We start from the raw sequence: 23267 nt of genomic DNA, 5'->3' as shown, positions 1-23267 counted from the left end.
CAGTTCTTGAGAGTTTTCTGCCGCGTTTAAAGGGGTATTGGCTCTCCTCTGAGTGCCTCAGATATGGCTCATCAAGAGGCTACATCCATGGAAGAACCTGTGGTTCGGACCCAGCGGTTCCGGTTTTCTGAGGAGCCAGAACCAGGAGGGAAAAGGGCGGTGCTGGAGGTTCACATTCCCCAGGTGGGTAGGCTGGCGAGATAAAAGGCAGTACATTCTCCACCTCCATACTATTACTTTGTGTGGGTCAGCGTACTAGTTGGATTGCTTTCTGGAATTAAATTGACCCACATATCCCTGGAAAGGTCTCTGTTGGTGGCAGGCTAAGTGCTCTTTGAAGAGGGAGTTTAGGTATCTAATGACAAGGTCATTTTTGGGGCCTGTGTGGTACAGTAGAAGGAAGGAGCTTTGGAATGGAGGGATTGAGTTTGAATGGCAACCCTGTAGCATTCTAGCTGTATTGCCTTGGGCAAGCCATTAAATCCCCCTGAGCCGGGGTTTCCTCACATGTAAAATAAGAAGGCAGGGAGGGTGAACTACATGACTTTAAAGGTCCCATACAGCTCTTAAATCTATAATCCTTAGGTTCCATACAGCCCCAAGCCTATGATTCTTAGTCCTGGTCTCTAATCCTGTTGAGTGCTGTCACGTAGGCAAAAATCGCATGTCCTGAAACTGATGTACCTGTTTAGCTTTCCTGAATATGTCCTCAGATCTGTTAGACTTGATACACCCTCCTTAATCAATAGGTGTGGTCAAGTCATATTACTATAGCTTGGGATTTTATCCATTCCCTCAACAATTCAATAGGATAAAGGTACTGGAAGGGATTTTTGACCCATGACAAGTCCTTAAAGTGCTTAGCTGGTTTCCTCATCATCCCATTACCCCTCTCCATGCTTTCAAGCCCCATGTTTGAAATGCATTCCTTTAAAACTGTTCAAGCACCATCCCATCCTCATCCTCAGCTACTCTTCCTGAAATAGCTTACATATTTAGTGGCATCCCCCTTCCCCCCACATAAGTTCCTTGGTTAAGGAGTTTCATTTTTGTTGTCTCCCCAGTATCTTTAACTTAATGATAATACTTAATAGCATTTATGCAGCTTTTTTAAAGGTTTGGCTAACACTTTACATTTCATTTTATCATTACAGCCTTGAGAGGTATGTATATTATCCTAATTTTATGGTTCAGGAAACCAGATTCCAGGTCTAGTAACTATTCCTACATCACATAACAGCCTATTAGATATCTGCACTATGTACCTTGCAGGTTTGTGGGGGAAAACACTTTAACCGTAAAAAGTAGCAACTCACTTTTTTAGTCTAAAAGGAGTTTCCTGAAGCTGAGGGAGTAGTCACATAGCTAATACAAATTAGGGGAAGGATTTTTATTAGCACACTATGCACTTAGCCAGGATGCGTCTCCCTGTGAGGTGTAGTCACTACACTGTAGTGGAAAAAGTGCAGGATTTATAGTTGGGAGGACTTGGCCTTACTTTGCTATCACAACTGATGCCTGAGGTTCTATTTGAACTCAGGTTGTACTGACTCCAGGCCCAGTTCTCTATTCACCTCACCACCAACAAATAAGCTTAGATCACAAGCTTTTTGAATGTAGTCTAGGCTCTTTCTACAGTTGCCTGTCCTAAGTTTTCCCCCTTAAATGAAAATGGAATATCGAGTCAGGTGTTTTAACATAAGCAATGATTATTAAGCAGTTTTACCTCACTTGAAGACCATAATCAGTGAAAATGTTTTTACTTTTTCAGGTTCTGCATTTCCAATATGGCATGTACATTTGGCCTTGTGCTGTGGTATTGGCTCAATACCTATGGTATTATAGAAGAAATCTGACTGGCAAAACTGTATTAGAGGTAAAAGTTGCTCAAGTTCTTAAAAATCTAGTTTCCTTCAAAAAAATCAGTGCAAGTGTGACTACACGAGGAATTTCCCAATTCTTTTAAAAATGTTAGGACCTCCCCTAAAAACCTTAAACTTAACAGCTCTCAATAGAATGTAAGCAACTTGTTTAAAATGTTGGGATCAAGAATTTGGACCTTTAAAATATGGTTTTTGATTAAGACTTTAATTTCCTAAACACAAAATCTTAGAAAGGTAGTTCCATAACAATACAGGAATTTCCTTTAAGATCTTGACAGATTTTAAAATCCATAACCAATGAATTTTGACATTGCCACCCCATTTTGTAGATACTCCAGGTTTCTTCATTTTACTCCCTTTGGGTTACATAAATTAGTGAAAATTGTGGACTAATCTATAATTGTCATAGATGTCCCTTTGTGTTAACCACAGATAATCTTGCCTTTGCATTTCCCATATACTTTGGTACAAGCCATCATTTGTTGTTAAAAGCTCCATCAGAAACAGCATCTACTGGATTTCCCCAGACAAGTCTTGTTGGCTTTATGACCTGAGGCCAGCCCAGTAATTGCCTCTATACCGGGCAAATCTTGGCCACTGACAGTTTTACCCTTATTCAGTGATATAGATTGCAAAACTACTTGGTGACATTTACTTGTTCTTTGCATAAAAAATTTAGCACTTTTCATTACTTTTATTATGTATATACACATGTGCATTTTTCATAGAAAACTTAATACTGTTTGCTATTTTAGATTGGAGCAGGGGTGAGTCTTCCTGGGATAGTAGCAGCAAAATGTGGTGCTATGGTAATACTGTCTGATAGCTCAGAGTTACCTCATTGTCTGGAAAATTGTCTGCAAAGCTGCCAAATGAATGATCTACCCAATATACCTATTACTGGACTCACCTGGGGCCAGATTTCACCAGAGTTATTGGCTCTACCTCCCTTGGACATCATTCTGGCCTCTGATGTATTTTTTGAACCAGAAGGTAAGCTTAATTTATTGACTTCAGGGATTTACTTTTAAGCATTCCTTCAAGATAAATCAGAAGTATTTCAGGGAATCATTTGATAAAATTTAAAATTCATATTTTGTAGTAGGAAAAAGCAAACCTTTATTCACTAACCTGTTTCTACAGATTTTGAAGATATTTTAACTACAGTGTACTACCTAGTACAAAGGAACCCTCACGCTCAGGTGTGGACTACTTACCAAGTTAGAAGGTAACCTAGAAAACAAGTGTGTATCATTAATTATAATTTATTCTTGGTCTGCATACAAACCACTGCAGCTTTGCATTTAAGTATCACTGTGCAATCTAGGCACAAACTAGAACATTATTTATTCTAAATGTAAATAAAACTTAAGAAAAGCACTCCCAAAGTTGATAAACAAATCATATGGTAGCCATGTTAGTGAAGGAAAAAAATTAATGATTGAAGGGGGGACTCAACTGCATTGTTAAGAAAAACCTTTATTTTCTTTAGTGCTGAGTGTTCACTTGAAGCTTTGCTCTACAAGTGGGAGCTGCAATGCATCCATATTCCTCTGGAGTCTTTTGGTGCCGACAGAGAACATCTAGCAGAATCTGCCCTTCCAGGAAGACATACTGTTGAAATGATGATCATTTCTTTGGCAAAGAATGTCCTCTGAAGTGTTCCTATATCTCCAGCAATTAAGTCCTACATGCTTCTTTTCAACATCACAATTCTGTTTAGTGTGCTTGCTGCTGCATAGTAAAGCCACTAACAAGCCCACCCTTCTCAGTAGGAACCAGGAATAACTTGCAGAGTATTGTTTAAAAAAAAAAAAAAAAGGAAAAAAAGAAAAAACCCTAATCATTTTTTTGTTTATTCACTTGGCTCAGTAAAATAAAGCTTTAGTATAAACCAAAGCATGCAACCACCATAAAATTTTACTTAAGAATTAGATCTTTAGACCCAAGAATTATTAGGTAAGTACTTGGTGACTTTCACCTTTTTAACAGGTGAAAAATATAAATGGCCAATGCAGGAGCTGTTGACACTTTTGGTGCCCAGATTTTAGTAATTAACTTGGGTATATGCCAAATTAGCATTAGTACCCAATTTTAACCTCAAGGGGGAAAAAAGGCTCAGTTAAAAAAAATAAAATCAAAAAAATTAATTTTGAGTACAGTCAATAATGACATTCACAGGTTAGTTGCATAGGTCTTTTAAACTTTAAAAAAAAAAAAAAAAAAAAAAGACCAAGACATTGAGTTTAGAGAAAAGCTAACATCAAGAAAAATGTTTTAATTGTAAACTACAGAAACAGTGGTTATAATACAGAATATCATAAGCAAAAGATACACCATGTTATCAGTACTTACAAAGGAATGCTTTCCTTAATGTTACATTTTTCATATGCCAAGTTCATACATGAAGATCAGATTTACCATTTTTTTGGGGGGGGGGGGAAAAAAATAAGGTGTGTTTATCATCAGCTAGATGTGCTCACTGTATGCTCCGTAATTTATATGCAAGGCCCGGGTGACTGGAAGTGCAGTTGTCAGGCATTTTAATAAACTGGACAGCCATTTGTTTCTGCACGACAAGGCATCTTTACACAGGAGCAATCAGGAGAAAACAGGAAACAGCCAAGCACTCTGCACTGCAACACGCCACCTTAACAGCTAACCAGCATTACTCAACTGCTACACAACTGCGCCTAGTGCACAAAAATACATAAGAGAAGAGATTAGAATTGTGTTTGGTAAAAGAATCCTTTCAAAAATTAAGTCTTGTCACCTGAAAAGTCTTATACAAATTTGGATTCAGATACTATTTGGTATCTGAAAGTAGTCAGTATTTTACAAATAAATTTACACCAAGGTTTTGTAGATTTTTTTAAAGGAATGAAGGCAATGTTGAGTTAACTTCTCTTGATAGCATTAGGCTATTCAGCATGTAATGGCTGCATGTTTCCTCAAAACTCAAGAGGCCACAAATTAGGTTATGGGAGGAGTCTGTTTAATTTCAAACAAAAATCAGCACTATATAAAACAAAAGTGAAAATTTACCTCAAATATCCAAAGCCAATAATGAAATCTGTAGTCGTTCACTTCACTAAATTACAAGAAATTTGAATAACAGCAACAAAATGGCACATAAAATGAAGCTTGCCATCTGAGGCAGCTTAAAACAAGTTAAAAAGTTAGACAAAATGTTACAAAATAACCTTTTCAATAGCCAGTTGCTTGTTCCAGGGACTCTTCAATGGACTGAATGTGGTCTTTTCCCCCCAAGTCATCCATTATGTTGCTTTCAGCCGTATCTAGATTTGAAAAGAAAGAAATTCAGCCAACTTTCCATATACAGACAACCTAGCAAAGTGGTTAACTTCAGGCAAGTTCCTCCTTATCTTGAGATGGCCTTACTAAAAAATGTAGTGAAATTTTAGAAAGCTATAATGCTCTACAACCACCCACATAGCCTAAAAATGTGAGTTATTAAAAAAAAACTGTCAGCATAAATTTAAAGGAAGTCTTGCTTTTTAAAACTTCCTTGACAACCAACTAAAAAACAAAAAAGAGAAGAGATGAAAAAGGCTGTATTTAAACCATCTTTTACACCTTGAACCTAGGCTCTTTAATAGTGATTAAGTTATTTTGCATTATGTGGGAGAACCTTAAAAGCCACTTAATGAACACTTGGCTTTAAATCTTAGCTACTCAGGCCCCTTTACTTTTAAAAACAGGACCAAATGATTTGAGGAGTTAAAGACACACTATCCTTTCCCACCCTGTATTCAATTTTATCCCCACCCCCAAATTTGGTGCTTAAGAAATACTTGCCAAATCCTTAAAATTCCCAGTCAGTACAGAAACTGATGAATTTCTTTGTATAAAGGATAGTGCATCTTTAACATTTAAAGACAAACCTGCTCCAACACACGCCCACAGAAACTGGTCCCTGGAGGATCAGCCAAATCAGTTAAAATCTGCAATACTGGCCAATATTCTTTTAGCAAACAGGAGACCGCAGCTTTAAAGGGGAAAATGCAGATGTTGGATAAAAACAGCAAGAAATAATCACTTTCATTAATAGGTCTCTTAACAGTTTAAGCAATAGCCATTAATATCTAAATAAACATACTATCTTTTCTGCAGAACCCTGGCTTTGATATTACTCCCAGAGCTGAGTAAGTATAACTCCTAACACAAGAAGTTTATTTTAGGTCAATCGGCTTAAACTATTCCAAACCCCACTTAAGTGCTATTGTGTAAATCTGTCTCCCGGTTTAGGAGATAAACCTTGGATCCTGGTAGACATTACCATTATCCTAAGAAGAAACTGCTCCTTCCTCTTCGGGAGACTTGGGGGGGCTCTTGGATCGAGATCTAGACTTTGATTCCCTCTTCGATACCGGCGGAGGACTTCTGGATCTAGACCTGGATCTGGACCTGGACCGAGATCTGGAGACCGACGAAGACTTGGATTTGGATCTCCGGGCAGACCTGGACTTGGAGGTAGATCGAGATCTGGATCGAGTACGAGAACGAGACTTGGACCGGCTGTAACGAGATCGGCTTCGGGATCTGGAGCGACTCCTGCTTCGAGAACGGCTGCGGCGACGCCGTCTCGGGCTAGAGGCAGAAACAGGCATAACAGGCTTGGTTAGAAAATAGCAAGTTCGGCCCCGCCCGCGTGCTCCCGCCCAGGCCGCCATTATCTCACCCCACCAAACGCCGCCATTTCCCCAACCTAAAAAGGAAGGAAGGGAGAGGGAGGGGGAGGGGAGTATCTCCCAAAGCCACCCTTCTCTGCTTCAAAGGGGAGGCCTGGTTGCACCCAAGAACCCGATTAGTCCGAAATCTTGCTCCAAGACATAGATAGGAAACAAAAGGCTCCGAGGTGGGGGGGAGGGGAAAACGGGACCACGTGCCCCCCCACCCTAGTCCACGCCATTAGGACCACCACGTGGCTCCTCCGGCCAAAAGGAGTACTTTCCCGTCCCTGTGGTCCCCTCACCTTTCCTGCCTCCCGCCTCCAGTAATTAAAAAAGTGCCACATCGGCCCATCTGGTATCATTAAAGTCAAACTCAGTTCACCACCCCGCCCCCAACTAGGCTCTCCTTTCCCGCCACCCCGAAAACCCAGTTACCTCCCTTTTACCTGCGGCTCCGGCGTCCGTAGCCGCCTCCCCCGTACCTGCGGGGCGGCGGTCCTCGGCGGCTGTGGTGGGAGTCTGGCGGGCGGCCGTAGCGGGCCATCTGCACCCGCAGCTCCCGGCCGTCAAGCACGGCGCCGTCCATGGCGTCCATGGCATCTTCGGCGTCGCGCTTGTCGTGGAAGCGCACGAAGGCGAAGCCACGGGACTCCTTGGTGTAGCGATCGCGGGGGATGTAGACATCGCCCACTCGGCCGTACTTCTCAAAGACTCGCCGCAGAGTGTCTGGCGAGGTACGATATGTCAGGTTGTCCACCTTCAGGGAGGTCATCCCCTCCACGTCTGGGGGAGGACGCCCGTAGCTCATGGCCGGCGAGGGCTCGGCCCGAAGGCTGCGCGCCGAGAAATCAACGCCCTGGGAGGGCCTGCGCGCGCGCTCAGCTAGAGGTGGCAGCAGCGACCCCGACGGTTCGCCGCAACTCGGAGGCTCCGGTGACCCTTTCTCTTCAGAGAGACCTGCGGCTGTGTCGGTGGAAGGGAACTTGGGGGACTTGGTCCGGTTTCACGACCCTCGCAATGCCTGCACGACCTTCCTCCTCCCTCACCTGAAAAGTAACTGAATGGGACGCTACAACCCAGCGCCCGTTTATCACCCTTCTCACAAAATGGCGGTAGCGCCACCCGGAAATGAAAATTCTTGAGTCATTAGCTCCGCCCCTCGGCCAATCTGTGTAGCCCAATCTCACGGCGACCCTTCGATTCCCCGCCCCCACTAAGCCTGGACGTAAGAGCAAAGGCCCCGCCTGCAGAGGGCGTTGTTCGCTAATGGGGTGAGCTTGGCGGGAAGGGGACCACCGAGATCGCGCCACACGCTTTTCCCGCCGTACTCCCACCGCCTTACTGGAGGGCCCTTTTCCTTGGCCTTCCTCCGGAGGGGTGGGGGGAAGGGAGATGTGGTTAAGTGTGGTGGCGGCCCTTGGCTCCTCCCCGCCCGGCCCCGCCCAGCCCCGCCCTTCGCCGCACACCAGTGTGGAAGCTCCACGCTCGCACAGGCGGAGGCCCCAGTCCTTCCAATGGTCCTATGGGGCTACCGCCCAAATCGACTTGCAGCGTCAGTTCCAGTCCAACGGCTCCTCGGCCGATTCCACGCCCCCTCACGTCCACCGCCGAGGAGTGGGTGTGCCTATCCCTCTCGTCTCGGGACTGCATTTCCCAGCGGCCCCAGCGCGCCCCGACCCGTGCCCAGTCAGCTGACGGAGTTGTCCGACTAGAGCTGCACTCCGCGGCCCGGGGCTGGGGCCCCAGTCACAACCCGCCGCGAGCCATATTCCGGCTGGGTCGGGGTGGAGTGGGGTGGGGTCAGTGTCTTGTCTGCTCGTGCGGAAGGAATCTTCCTCCCCTGCTCAGGACATGGTCAGCCCCGCTGCCTCCGCCCCTCTCGTGACTGACTCCCAGCTCTGGTGCCCACCCCCCTCCTTAGTCTGTGTGACTCCCGGTCGTTTGTCTTCCCAGGGATCTCCAACGGGTTCGGTGCTGCAACGACTGTCGAGGCAAAATGTCCCCGGAATCTAAAAAGCTGTTCAACGTCGTTATTTTAGGCGTTGCCTTTATGTTTATGTTCACTGCCTTTCAAACTTGTGGGAATGTGGCGGTGAGTGGTGCTCTCTTTTCTTCAAATCCTACCTGCGCCTTATGAGTCGTTGATGCACATGAATTATAACAACGATTCTAAATTACACCCTCTACATCCTCACTCTCCCACTACTTTTCTTTCCTCTTTTCTCCTCTTAGTTGTTAGGGTTGATTTTATGTGTGTCAAACAGGCAGCTCTCATTCCTCCATAAAATGGGTGCTTAATAATTACTGCACCTTGTTCTTCCTTTGATTTGATTGTGTACTTGAGTAAGTAGTAAGTCTGCCCTCGTTATTTCACTTTTTGACATGCTTCATTAGTGTTTGGAAGAAAAGGAAATGAAACATCCAAGCCATAGTTTTGGCCAATTTGTGTCAACCATTTGGGTTAACTAGTCCTTCTAGTGCTAGGGTCCCATCCTATACACTTGTGTTCGTTATTGGATTGTGAATTCTTTGATGCTGTTTCTATATGTTTTAAGGATAGTTTCTATCAGAGGGAAATTGCAGTAGGAATTTTGTAATTCCTTTTATTTTTCACACAGCAAACTGTTATCAGAAGTCTAAACAGCACAGATTTTCATGGCAGTGGCTATACCAGGTATTGTACACTAGTTTTGTTTGTTTTATTTAACTTTGTCAGAAATCCACTAAATATTTAAAACACTTAGTTTTAAATCCTATTGCAGCCACTTATTAGGTGTATGACCATTGACAAATTATTTTACCTCTCTGAGCTTCCATTTCCTACTCTCTAAAAGAGTGCTAATACTTCACAGGGTGAGTCTGGTGAAAATGTAAGCCATTTAAAAAATCTAATTAAAGTCACAGATTGTAGTCTTACTTGGTCCTTTTTTTTTTAAACTATCAGTCATTAAAAACATATAATTAGTACCCACGCCTAAATGGATGGGAATTCCTTTGTTTTCTTCATTTTGTATCAGACATTTGGGGTTTAGCAAATAGAACATTGGCCGAGGATTCAGGAAGATCTCAGCAAAAATCTTCCCTCTTGACACAACTTCTCAATGCCCTTACCTACTCTTTTAAGACTGGAAGTTACAAAACTGTTGATCTACTCTGTTAAAGGGAATTAGGTCTCTGTTGGAGAGTTTCCTGTTAAAAATGAAGTAACAAGTCTATAATAAAGGAAAAATAATATTGTCTATTGCTTTCCTCAAAAGAAGCCTCCCAGCTGTTTGTTTAAGCTTTTTTTTTCCAGATTACTTGAGTACAACTTTCAGTAATTTGTTGTTTGTCATTTATCAATACATGTTCTCTCCCTTCTACCCCTTCCCCCTTTCTGAGACAACCAGTAATATGATATAGGTTGTACATGTGTTACTATTTCCATGCTCATCATGTTTTAAAAGAAGACGTCACACCAGATAAAAATTCATGGAGGAAATAAAGTAAAGAATGGCACATCTTCATTCCGACTTTGGAGTTGTCCTGGATCCTTGAATTGCTGATTAAGTCATTCACAGTTGACCAACATACTTAATTGTTTTTACTGTGTACTTTCTCCTAGTTTTGCTCATTTAACTTTTCAACACTTCATATTTTTGTTTGTCATTTCTTATGGTGCAATAATATTCCATTACAATCAATCTGAGATCATAATTGCCACTCCTGCTTTTTTTGGCTTTGATGGAAACATAATAGATTCTGTTCTAGCCCTTTACCTTTACTCTATGTATCTGCTTGCTTTCAATGTGTTTCTCTTAGACAGCATATTGTGGGGTTCTGACTTTTAATCCACTTTTCTATCCCCTTTTGTTTTGTTGATGAGTTTTCACATTCATAGTTATGATTACTGTATATTTCCCTCCATCCTATTTTCCCCATTTGTTTTTCTCTTTATCTCCTTTAAGCCTTTACCTGTTCATAAATATTTTTGATTCTGTTTCCTGCCTGAGTTCACCCTCCCTTTTATTTCATCACTCCTTTTTTAATTCTCCCTCCCCTTCTTACTTTCCTATAGGATAAAATGGGTTTCTATAGCTAACTGTTTTCAGATGTTATTCCCACTTTGTACCAATTCCAATGAGAGTAAGTTTTAAGCATCACAGCACACACCACCCCCATCCTTTGCACTTCTACTCTAGTGATTTTTACTCACTTCCTCATGTAGGATCATTTACACCCAATTTTCTCTACTTTTTCTTAACCCTTAATTTTGTTATGTTTTGTTTTAATATCTTCCCGTCTTATTCAACTTACTCCTATTCCCTGCACTAATTGCAATAATGTTCTTAAATACCTTAAATATCCTAAGTGTGTTAAGTACCTTAAATATCTTAGTTATCCCTTTCTATTCAGTTTAAACTCATTGTTTCCTTTGGTTACCTTAAGTATCTTAAGTGCCTTAAGTATTTCTCATAGACATCTTAAATATCCTAGTTAACACTTTCTCATGTAGGAATTGAGTCCCTTGAAGTTTTTTTCTTTTTACTTTTTTAGCTCATTCTTGAGTGGCAAATTTGAGCATCATATTTTCTTTTCAACTTTAGTTTTTTGTCAGAAATGTCTGGAAATCCTCTATTTCATTAATGTGTACTTCTTCCCGTTGAGTATTATGCTGTTTGGCTGGGTAGGTGATTCTTGGTTTTGTCCTAAACTCTTTGCTTTGTGGAATATCCTATTCCATGACATTTGGTCCTTTTAATGTAGAAGCAGCTGGATCCTGTGTAATCCTGATTGTGGCTCCACAGTATTTTGATAACTTTTTTCTGATTGCTTGCAATGTTTCCTTCTTAGGAGTTCTGGAATTTGGCTAAAACAGTTGTGGGGTTGTTAAATTTAGGATCCATTTCAGGTGGTGAATCAGTGGATTCTTTCAATTTCTATTTTCCCCTCTTGTTCAAGAAAATCAAGGCCGCTTTCCCTGATAATTTCTTGCAATATGGTGTTTAGGCTCTTTTTAAAAAAATCAGCTTTCAGGCAGTTTTAATAATTCTTAGGTTATTTTTCCTGGATCTATTTTCCAGGCCAGTTGTTTTTCCAGTTAGATATTTGATTTTTCTTCTACTTTTTTTCATTCATTTGAATTTGTTTTTATTGTTTCCTCCTGTCTCATAGAGTTATTAGCTTCTGTTCGCCCAATTCTAATTTTTAAGAAGCTATTTTCTTCTTTGAGGCTTTGTACTTCCTTTTTTTAAGATTTAGTTTCCTGTTTGAGGCTTTGTATTTCCTCTTTTAGGGACCTGTTTTCTTCAGTGAGTTCTTGCTCTAAGCTATTGATTTCTATCATTTTCTCTTATAATTTTTCTTTTAAAGCTTTTATTATTTTTTATCCTCTTTTGGAGTTCTAGATTCCCCTAGGTGCCCCGTAGTATGTTTAGCTGGATTCCACTACTCAGTTCCCCCTGGTGTTACCTTCCACTGAGGGTTCCCTTGGCTGTGTGTGTGTCCTGGGCTGATCCTCATGTTGCTGATTCCACTGCTTTCATCTCTTCACCTCAGCAAGATGGGTTCTTCCTACTTGCCCCTCTATGGCTTTTTTGGGCTGCTTTATTTTGCCTTTTATTGGTTATGTCCCTTCAGAACTTGTTTTTGGGTGTTTTTTTTTTCTTTTGTGGCAGTTTGGAGATAGGTATAGGTGAGCTTAGAACTTTTCTTAGTCTTCCATTTTGGCTGCTGCTGAGTTTTATAAGTTTCTCTTAGATGTAAAACCCCAATCAAATTGCTTACCATCTCCGAGATGTAGGAGGAAAGGAGATAATTTGGATCTTATAACTTTATGAAACAAGTTAAAAATTGCTATTATGTGCACTTGGGAAAATAAAATGCCAAAAAAAAAAAAAATCCAAGTTTCTGTTGGAAAGCGTTTCAGTCATAGGATCATCTCTTTAAAGCTAGAAGGGAACCACTTAAGACTTCTACCTTTCTTGTGTTACAATTAAGGTAAATGAGACCTGAAGACCTTACATTTTTTAGCCAAAGTTACTTTTTACAGATGGAGACTCTTGAGATGCATAGACTTCCTGAATTCACAGGTATATCATATTTGAACATAGAAAAAGAATTAACTTTTTTTTTCTGGAAGAAGGAACAAAAGCTGCATAGTTTCCCTACAGTTTGTGTATTTGTGTGTGCCAGCAATCCAGTTTCTTTCAGTTTTTATATTTTCTCATTTATTACAAATGAGTTTGACCTATAAAACAGTGAGAAGCAGTATTGCCTGGTGGCTAAAGATGGGGGCTTCCAAGCCAGGAAACTCAAGATTTATGTCTTGTCTGTGACATATACTGGTGGTGTGACTCTGGGTATCACTTTAAGGCAAGACTGTTAAGGTGTAGAAAGCCTATATTGGTCGGTAGGAATTTGCTCAGCTAAAAGTTCCCTATAGTCAAAGAAATTTAAGGTCTAGTTCCTATTCCTATCCTATGTTAAATAATAGATATGTTAATTATCCAAGCAATTAATAATAAGACTGTTTATATTTATAAATACATATGTGTGTGTATATATGTGTATATAACTTTATCACACTTAATTCTGAAATCCTAACCTCATTAATGTCACTTTGTGATAACATTTCTCCATTTTAAAGCTGAGATAACTTATTTTGGCTTTAAGTTTAGGCCCCAAACCTGAGTTCTTAAATTTAGCATAAATTTCATTTTACTGAATATTCTTGTTAGCCAGTTGCAGTTGTAACAAGTGAAAATTTACTTTCAAGTAACTGGGGTTAATAGCCATTTTTGTTTAAATATGTTATATCAAATTATTATAAGAATTTTATGCAGTATTAAGGTAAGTAACATTGATTTTTACCAAGGAAAATAAATTATAACAAAGTATTCTAGATTTATATAGTGTTAAACTGGAAAAAACACAGAACTATATTATAGTCAGAAAAACCACATCTTTAATTAGAAGAGGGTTTCAGTACATTTCTTCTAGGCCTCCACACAGAGTTTCGAGACTCCAACTACTCTGGCTACCTACCCTGGGAGGCCAACACCTGAGAGATTGACAGCTCCAAGGAATAAAAGAATTTGGGGAATTTATAAATTTTTTAAGGGAACTGAGGCTGGGAGAGTATAGTTGATTGCCTTTACAATGACTACAAAGGAAATGAGGTATTATCCTATCTGTGAGAGGCTGATGCTTTACTATGTACACAATAGGGAAAGATCCAGTCTAGGGCTGGGCTACTTTGAAAAAGGACTTTGACACAAAGGGAGAAACTACCATGACAAAAAGGATACTTAACACCTGAATGAATTTGCTAGCTCTACCTAAAATGCTTTAAAGTCTATTGTTAATCCAAAACTTGTGAAGTTGGGTTTACCTTCAGGAGAAATTCTCTTGTGACAAGTTCAACCTTGAGGTCTTCCCTTTCAAGCTAACTGAATTGAAGTTGGTGGAGTTTTCAGATCCCAAGTGGTTACAAGTTTGGAGGTTTCTAGATTCCATGTTGACAATAATAATATCTTTTTGCTATTTTGTATATATTCCTATATATTTGTATGTTTTTATATATATATTGTATTACAGCATAGATTGATATAATCTGGTAATGGTAATATTGTTTTAATAAGGATCTTTTCATGTAAATAACAGATTTTTTTATTGAAAGAAAAACTATGATAAATCCAATGGCATTTCACAACTTTTTCCTGTTATCTTAATTTTTTTTCATGTAGCATGGCAATTATTTATGGAGTGTTCTCTGCTTCAAACTTGATTACTCCTTCAATTGTTGCCATAGTGGGACCTCAACTATCTATGTTTGCTAGTGGTTTATTTTATAGGTAAGTAGCATAATAGTACATGATTTATTTCATCAGAATACACTCCACATTTTTTAAGAACTTAGTAAAAGCTCAAATGTTTTCTAATTTAGCTGGATGTGAATCTAATATCATTTCTTTGTAATTCTAGGGAGTATTTCTTCAGTTTGGATTTTTAGTTAGATGCATTCTAGATGTTAATGTAATTAACTCTTCAGGAAATTTTATCCTATTTATCAGGAACCCTGATAATGTTCATTAATTTTTAATTCTAAAAATTACTATGCATAAAAATATTTGAGAGTAATGAACTTTCAATAAGCAAACCAGGCCAATGAGAGTTAAGTGAAAATATGGAGAAGAAAAATTAACTCAAAAGTCTTACTTAAAACAACAAAATTTTATTGTGCCAAAGGACTGTTTAGATTGGTATATAATTCTTGTTTATTTGTTAAAAGGATATATAAAAGAAGAGAAAATTAGTGTAGGGACATTTGTATTATTTTTTTATGTCACTGTTCCTGGAAATAATTTGCTATGACAACTTTACTTGAAGTATCTGGACTCCTTTGTTCCTCAGAGGTTGAATAGCTTCCATCAAAATAGTTTAGGTTGGTTTTTAAATTGACCAGAAGGAAAGCACAATTTGATGATTGAACTTTTAAACCTAAGGCTAAGACTATAACCTCTCTTTATTCTGCTGATTGGTTTGTCAGGAAGCCATTTGCAAGCATTTCATCTAGTGCCTAGTTTAAAAAATGATAGGAGCTATGAGAAAGAAATGGAAATATCACATTTTTTTTTCTTTTGAAAACTGGAACATATTAGAACTGAAATTTTAGAGGAAGGTAAAGACTCACATTGATTCTTAGAAGACAGCATTGGCATATTTTGTGTGTTATTTGAAGATAATAAATTGACCTGTTATATTTTAGCATATACATTGCCGTTTTTATCCAGCCTTTCACATGGTCCTTCTACACAGCATCTGTTTTCATCGGGATTGCTGCTGCTGGTAAGCATGGCTTTATCTTCCTACTCTATATTTTTCTGGGGCTTCTCAGTGGGTATCATTTGTAAAATTAAATTAATCTTTTTTTTTTAATTATTAACTTTGGTTTGCCTTTTAGTACTTTGGACAGCACAAGGAAATTGCTTGACAGTAAATTCAGATGAAAATACTATTGGAAGAAACAGTGGGATTTTCTGGGCACTCTTGCAGTCCAGGTAGATTTTTTTATGTGAAACCATTTTTCTTTGATTATTAAGTTCAACTCAACAAACTCAGACTTTACACATGACTTAATTTTTATTTAAGTTTCCAGATATGTGTAATGTTATTCCAAAGATTACAGAATGAGTTAAAATATACAGCCCATGCCTCCAGGAATTCACTAGAATTATTAACCAAATAAAGAAGCATCACATGGTCATGCTTTCATTTTTTTTTTCTCTAGACCCTTAACTTCTGTGTATTGGCTCATAGGTGGAAGAGTGGTAAGGGTGGGCAATGGGGGTCAAGTGACTTGCCCGGGGTCACACAGCTGGGAAGTGTCTGAGGCCAGATTTGAACCTAGAACCTCCCATCTCTAGGCCTGACTCTCAGTCCACTGAGCTACCCAGCTGCCCCTTTCATTTTCTTTTATGAGCATCTTGGTATCACCTTCATGAACCTTTCCTTTGTTTTGGTAATGTATATGACTGTGAATATAAATGTATATGTCCATTTATTAAGCACCAAAAGATTCCAAGCACTATTCTAAGCACTAAGGATACAAAAAGAAGTAAAAATAGTTCCTGTCCACAAGGAGCTTATAGTCTAATGAGAGGAGACCACATGCAAACAACTATGTGCAAATATGATATACATGGAATAAATTGGGGCTAGACTCAGAGGGAAGGCTTTAAGATTAAGAAGGATCAGAAAAGCTTCCTGTAGAAGGTGAGATTTTAGTTCAGATTTGAAATATATTTGGGAAGCCAGATGGTAGAGATGAGTAAGGAGAATATTCTAGACATGGGAAATAGCCATTAAAAATGCCCAGAGTCTAGAAATGGAGTAAGGAATAGCAAAGAGGCTAGTGTCACTGTGTCAAAGAATACATTGTAGGAAGTAAGGCATAGAAAGATTGAAATGGCAGAAAGAGGCCAGGTTATGAAAGGCTTTAAAAGCCAAATCGAATTTTACATTTGATCCTGAAAGCAATAAAGAGCTACTGGAGTTTATTGAATAAGGAACTGGCACAATCAGACTTATGCTTTCATCGTTAAATGGAAGATGAACTGAAGTGAGAAGAGACTTAAAGCAGAGAGGACAACAGAAAAGCTTTTACAGTGATCTAGAAGTGGTATGGAAAGGTCCTGCACCAGGATGGTAGAAGTATTATAGGAGAGAATGGGATATATATGAGAAATATTGCAAAGATGGGATTTATAGGCCCTTGTTAACAGGTAAGAGACAGTGATAAGTCCAGGATGACATCTAGATTTAGAATCTTGTGATTGAGAAGATGATGGTTCTGTCATGGATATAATTCCTAATTTCCCAGGTCAGAATGCAAAAAAAATGCATGTTTAAAGTAGTAGAAGAACAATTTCTTCATAGATTCTTGTAATTCAAGAATTTAACTTGGAGTTTCCAAGTTGTCTTTCCCAATGCTCTAGTAAATCACATGATTCAAAATAGTTTACTTTTCTTTGAAAGGCTTCTGTGAATCAGGTCATTGTCATATGACAGGAGATGTTGTTCCATTTGTAGGGACAGCACATTCTTCCAGGTTTCAATTGTGAATTAATTTTTCCAAGCATGGAATGGAGGGGTCGGTCATTGTTGTAATTATTACTCTGCGGTTGCTGAGGGAAAAACAGCAAAGATGGGAGGTGGCGACACACATATAGACACACCGAGTGACACATATTTTTGTCTCGGAATGCCTGAATTCACTTTTAAAAATCTCTAAATAGTAATTTAATTTATCTCCTTAACATTTTTTCCCTCTTAGCTTGTTCTTTGGAAATCTTTACATTTATTATGCTTGGCAAGGGAAAACTCAAATATCAGGTTTGTATTATTTACTTTGTTTTTAATATATAGTTTAGGCTCCATTGATAGCTGTTATTTCTTATTTTGGGCATTGCTATGATAAAACCTGGGCTTCTAGATTCTCATTTTCATATTCTGAGTTTTTACCAATATTAAGCCAGCAGCTCATTTCATTTTTTCTGTAGATTGCCATGCTTCAAATAGTACTAAAGACTTTAAAGTCATCTGTGCAGTTTTGTTGTTTGATGATTATGCAAGAAATGCTTGATATTTAATCAGGAGAAAACTTCATTTCTTTGAACTGTTTTTACATTGCTTTGTAATAACAAAAGTGATTTTCTTTTTGTATGATCATTCCTTTGGCATATTAACATACCTGAAACATAAAGACAAGAGTGAAATTGGCATTTTACCTCTTATCCAAAGTTTAGCAGGTTTTATTGAAGTATTTAACAAGCATTTTGATAATCTAGTGTCTTAGCTGTTGTTAGCCTCTGTGGGAAAAAAAAATCAATTTTAAGAATTATTTATATAATTAACACTAACTACCTTTTTTTTCTTCAGAGAATGACCGAAGAACAGTTTTTATTGCTCTGACCGTGATTAGCCTTGTGGGGACAGTTCTTTTCTTTCTCATTAGGAAACCAGATCCTCCTAATGTATTGGGAGATGATGGTTCCTCTGATAATGAGAGTCTGGAAGTCAACATGTAAGAACTTTGGAAATTAACTTTTTCTTTTTTGAAATCATATAGTCTAGGGATCACCAAGCTCTTTATCTCTTGCTATTATCACAAAAGCTAGACAGTCACAATAGTTGGAGTAATGACAAAAATGGGTAGAGTAGAAATAGAAGAGGAAATGTTATATAAAAGACCTAGATTCTGAGCTTGTCTTCACTACTTGGGCAAGTCACTTGTTTAAAAGGTTAACCTTTTTGGATGTCAGTCACCTAACCTCTATAATAAATCTATCAAATAGCTGCCCTAAGGACACTCACTGAAATATATATATATATATATATATAACTGCTTATTCTTAGTCTCACTTCTTAGGATGATTTTTTTCACATTGAATTGAATTCACTTCATTTATCAAATGCCTACTATGTGCGAGGCGCTATGCTAAATTCTAGAAAAAATTAAAATCAACTCTGAATGTTATTTTACATAATTTGTTTTAAGTAATAAAGTTTAATACATTTTTTAAAGTAAGTAATGAAATTTAAACTAACACTGCTTAAACTATTCCTTCTCAAGAACATAAAAGGAGATATCTTCAAAAATTATCTTTTTTATTTTTCTTTTTTATTAAAGATTAATAAGTTTGGATAAAATTTTGCCCTCTTATATGCTTTTATTGATAGTTTACATATTTTTAAAAGAATAATGTCTAGATTTTAAAAGTCTCTAGAGAAGCAACAACAAGTCATTTGGACTATCATTTTTATTTTCTGTGAAATAACTGTGCCAGATAACTCTCAGCCACTAGAAGACTTAAAATTTTTGTTTGTCTTTACCATTCAGGGAGGTAATTTTTAATCTGAGAGAATTGGCATTTAATTTTTTTTGAGTTATGAGTTGGGTAGAGATTTAAAAAGTATATGAAGAGTTTATAGAAAATAGGGGGAAAGATATAAATGTGTTTCAGATATCTTTTTCAGTATTTTGGCTTTTCTCAGCATAAACCACTAAAAAGAACAGGGAGATAGATGGGATATCATACTGTGGTAAATATATATATTTTTTTTGTCAAATCTTTGGGAGCAGTGTTATGTAGTAGAAAAGGCACTGGACATGGATTCTAGTTTTGATTATACCACTAATGAATCTTAGTTCATATTTTTATTTCACTTTACAATTTGCAAAGTAATTTTTCCCAGTCCATTGAGTTATAAGTATATGTAGTTTAAGTACCCACCCCCATTTTAGATCTGAGGAAATAGATTCAGAAAGGTGAAGTAATTGCCCATGATTATACTAGGTATTGGTTTATGCATATGTAAAAGGAGGGATTGGACTAATGTATCACTAATGTTTCTCCCACCTTGAGATTATAAATCATGTTAATGCATAAAGATAGTTAGAATATTACTCATTGAACTTTGTAATACAAGTTCACCTAGATATCTAGGGGCAGAAGATCTCATGCTTATAATGGAAGTTAATTCTCTACTCTTGCATTTTAGACACAAGCCTGCCAGTAGATTGAGAGCCAGGCCCAGAGATAGGAATCTGACCTCGGGCACTTTCTAGACTGAAAAAAGTCTTTTTTATTTAACCAGGTCTGTCCAGAACAACATGACAAAGGCAGTAGATGCATTTAGTAAGTATTCTAATATAGCAAATTAAGGACCCTAAACCCTTCTTCCATAATTGACTTGTTTTGATGCCACTATAAAACTTTTATTTTTCCACTGTTGCTACCTTGTTATTATAAAACATTACCCCTTTTATGGCATTTATGCAAGGGTACACGATTAATAACTGCAAGCTTTTTATTACATGTATTTTTCTTTTGGGCGAGGTGGGGGGTGATTTATTTGTGGTGATGCCTTCTCAGCCTTTTGACTAAGTTCAATTGAGTGGATTAATAAATGATATAAAGGAGCTCTCCTGAGAGTCTGTACAGTACAGTAAAAAGTCAGTTAATAGACATTAAGTGCCTACTATGTGCCAAGCATTGTGCTATTGCTCAAGGTATAAAGAAAGGAAAAAAAAGTGCACTCAAGGACTCATAGTCTAATGGAGGAAACAATGCATAAACAACTATGTATAAATAGAATATCCTCTCTATACAAGAAAATGAGAAGGGAGAGCATTCTAATAATGGGAAATAGCCAGGGAAAATGTCCAGAGTCAGAAGATAGAGTCTTGTTTGAGTTAGCACAAAGAAGCCTATGGCACTAGATCTCAGAGTACATAGAGGGTGTAAAGTGAAAAAAGACGGGAAAAGTACAGAGAGGGGAACAAATAATGAAGGCTTTTGAATGCCAGAATGACCAAAAGACTTATTACCTTATTTTTGAAAAGAAAATGTAATTTTTATAGATTGTTAAATTGTAGTAAATGAAATTAATTTTGTGCTGGGGAAATGTTTGTACTTGATTTAACATTCAGTAGTCTTCTCTATTCAAAAGACCAGTCAGACATTTATTAGAAACCTTTGCCAGTGATTGCTATTCTTACTTCTCCTTACTAAACCAAAATATAACTAAATAATTTATTTTGAATCAGAGCTGTGTTTTGTAATTATATTGCTAATTGATTTCATTTCTATGCTATTCAGATTATTGTAATGATTTTTGTTAAAACCAGCATAGCAGTGTGCCTTTATTTATTCTGGCCCAAACTGAACATCTTCCACAATGGAATTTCTTTAAAATGAATGTTTATGGGATCTAGGAATACTAACCATCAGATCTCTCCCCACAAATCTTTTTTTTTGTTGTTGTTTTTGTTTTTTTAATTTTTTAAACCCTTAACTTCTGTGTATTGACTTATAGGTGGAAGATTGGTAAGGGTAGGCAATGGGGGTCAAGTGACTTCCCAGGGTCACACAGCTGGGAAGTGTCTGAGGCCGGATTTGAACCTAGGACCTCCTGTCTCTAGGCCTGGCTCTCAATCCACTGAGCTACCCAGCTGCCCCCCGACAAATCATTTTTTATTGAATTCAGTATAATATAAATCAGATTTACATTAGAAATTTATAGATGTGATTTTAATAAACTGTGGTAGTTGACCTTATAGGTGTAAGAGGGAAAATTTAGGTATTTTATAGATATATATTTAAAAGGTGGCCACCAGGAATCAACAATTCAGGTTGATTCCATAATTAAATCAGACCCAAGTCAGCATGGGGTTGAGGCAAGTTTATTTACAATCAGTAAGGTAAAAGTATAGGAATAAAGAGAAAGGGAGAGGCTAGTCCAGGCTGTCAGGCCTGGACAGAGAGAGAAGGTTAAAAGGCTAAATAAATGAAGCTACAAGCCACAAGGCCCAGCAACCAGATAGGCTTGTGCCTGCTTAAGGCAGAGTTTAGAAGCGGCCCAGCTAGGCCAAGGAAGTCAGCCTAACTTACCCACGTGACAATACAGAGTGTAAGCTGTCTGTGGTCTCAGGAGAGGTCCTTCAGCACCAAGTTCAGAGCAGGAACTGCTTCCATAGGAAGTAACCAACTTACTTAAAGAGATAGTGTCTTTCGTCACTTCCTGTGGGTCCACCTCTAATTCAAGTGGACAAATGGCAGTCTCTACATTGATTTGGACTGCCCAAAGGGCCGTCCCTTCTTCTTGATTTGTTACTTATTGTCACGTGTGGGTAACTCGTCTCCCCTCCTCACTAAGGAAGGTGAGGGTGATGTAATTTCTTTGTCTAGGTTAAGTACGAGTCTAACTAGGAATGGGCTGGAACTAATTCCATTTACACATAGGTGGATTAGACCAGGTCACTCATATAATATGATATTAGGAATACTAAAAGGCCCCTCAAAGGCTCCTCATTGGCTCTATATATATACCTCGACATTTCCAATTAAAAAAAACAAAACTATTCTACGTCACATTTGAGGCTACATCAGAAGTGCAAAATCATTTTAAAAGAGGTAAACATAAAGAGCTGATATGTAGACCAAAAAGTTTGCAAATCAATACATTTACAATATATTTTTTGACCTAAGCCTGGTCTATAACTTGTCTGAGACTTCCCTTAGCATGATTCTAGTATTCTAGTATACTAGGTAGGGAAAAATAAGATAGAATGAATTCCCTAATATGGCAGATCCTTAGCATCATAATTAGAATTTCTTTCAAGATATTTATCTGCTGCCATTTTTGTTGGTACGAAAAAGCCTCAGTCTTTTGTTCTGACTAAGGAAATTTCTTGTGAGTTCTGTTGTTTAACTAATACAAATCTGATATCTTCTAATATCTGTTATTTGCAGAGAAATCTCTTAAATTGTGTATTACCAAAGAAATCTTGTATCTCAGTGTTACAACTGCCTACACAGGTAAGAAATTAATGGGAGAGTTGGTAAATATCTAATGATTCTAGGGCAGCATTGTGACACTACACAGATAGAGGTTCAGAAATAAATCCCTATGTTCTGACATGGATGAATGTAATAATTAACTGTGCAATGAGATATGCAAAGAAAATCATAAGAGTAACCAACCTGTGGCCACAGTCTTTTTTTATTTTATGATAATTTAAAAACCTGCTAATTATCTTCTTTTATCTTCATGAACCTCAAGGAGAGGAGAAATTAGAAACAAAAATAAGACATTTTAAAATTAAGTTGTAACCTTGGAGAATATTCTGTTTTCTTATTAGTTTAACAATGTAATTTCTTTTTTGACTCATAAAAGAAAATTGTTTTTGATTTAAAACATTGTGTTGTACTTTTAAGCCAAAATATTTAGCATTATATTTCTAATTTTGTCATTTTCCTTACCAAGAAAGGTATTCATGAGAAAGTTGAAAATTTAAATTTTCATTACCCATTTATATTAACTATAACAAAGCTATGAACTTTACTTATCCCTAAAAGAAAGGTAAGAAGTTAGTCTTGATAACATCATTGTACATTTGAATAATTTTTATCTTAAGGCTCATACAGATGCCATTTTGTGGTTGATGTTTTTCACTATGTCTGTAGCAAATCAGAATTACATATTAAGTTGAAAAAACCATCCTATTTATCTTAACCATCTTTAAGTGGTCAGCCTGTCATTTAGTGCCTCCTGTGTGTCAGGCTCTGCTGAAGATACAAAGGCAATAGCAAAACGATTTCTTTTCAAGTGGCTAATAATATTCTATGAGAATTATAAGATTTCT

The 23267-nt window shown here is 37.8% G+C and overlaps 3 protein-coding genes across 6 annotated transcripts in view; 2 read left to right on the top strand and 1 right to left on the bottom strand.

Moving 5' to 3' along the window:
* The first annotated feature begins 46 nt into the window (after positions 1–46).
* Positions 47–3840, top strand: METTL23 (methyltransferase like 23). The gene is made up of 5 exons (XM_044676640.1): positions 47–183; positions 1772–1876; positions 2639–2876; positions 3027–3111; positions 3376–3840. The coding sequence occupies exons 1-5, from the start codon at positions 64–66 to the stop codon at positions 3539–3541; spliced, it is 714 nt and encodes a 237-aa protein (XP_044532575.1). The 5' UTR covers positions 47–63; the 3' UTR covers positions 3542–3840.
* Positions 3841–4316: 476 nt separating this feature from the next.
* Positions 4317–7694, bottom strand: SRSF2 (serine and arginine rich splicing factor 2). Of its 3 annotated transcripts, XR_006506154.1 has the most exons (4): positions 7024–7342; positions 6184–6494; positions 5087–5182; positions 4317–4576 (listed from the first exon to the last, which is right to left on the bottom strand). XR_006506154.1 is itself a non-coding variant. In XM_044676642.1 (3 exons), the coding sequence occupies exons 1-2, from the start codon at positions 7383–7385 to the stop codon at positions 6191–6193; spliced, it is 630 nt and encodes a 209-aa protein (XP_044532577.1). In that variant the 5' UTR covers positions 7386–7694; the 3' UTR covers positions 4857–5182; positions 6184–6190. The 3 variants fall into 3 exon arrangements, 2 of the variants coding, with proteins under 2 accessions (XP_044532577.1, XP_044532576.1); XM_044676642.1 differs by lacking the exon at positions 4317–4576 and having other exon boundaries at positions 4857–5182; positions 7060–7694; XM_044676641.1 differs by lacking the exon at positions 4317–4576 and having other exon boundaries at positions 4857–5182; positions 7024–7692.
* Positions 7695–8377: 683 nt separating this feature from the next.
* Positions 8378–23267, top strand: part of MFSD11 (major facilitator superfamily domain containing 11) — a 34470-nt gene continuing 19580 nt past the window's right edge. Inside the window, exons 1-9 of one of the 2 annotated variants that reach the window (XM_044673468.1) lie at positions 8378–8669; positions 9196–9251; positions 14305–14412; positions 15327–15406; positions 15522–15618; positions 17394–17452; positions 17999–18143; positions 19718–19758; positions 22375–22440. In XM_044673468.1, coding sequence (XP_044529403.1) covers positions 8574–8669; positions 9196–9251; positions 14305–14412; positions 15327–15406; positions 15522–15618; positions 17394–17452; positions 17999–18143; positions 19718–19758; positions 22375–22440 — 748 coding nt within the window. In that variant the 5' untranslated portion in view covers positions 8378–8573. The remainder of the gene's footprint in view (positions 8670–9195; positions 9252–14304; positions 14413–15326; positions 15407–15521; positions 15619–17393; positions 17453–17998; positions 18144–19717; positions 19759–22374; positions 22441–23267) is intronic. The other variant, XM_044673469.1, reaches the window with a different exon arrangement.

This window comes from Gracilinanus agilis, chromosome 4, assembly GCF_016433145.1.
Source record: "Gracilinanus agilis isolate LMUSP501 chromosome 4, AgileGrace, whole genome shotgun sequence".
In the NCBI taxonomy this organism is placed as follows: domain Eukaryota; kingdom Metazoa; phylum Chordata; class Mammalia; order Didelphimorphia; family Didelphidae; genus Gracilinanus; species Gracilinanus agilis.
The sequence above is the reverse complement of the archived record's forward strand: the minus strand, read 5'-3'. Positions and strand labels throughout refer to the sequence as shown.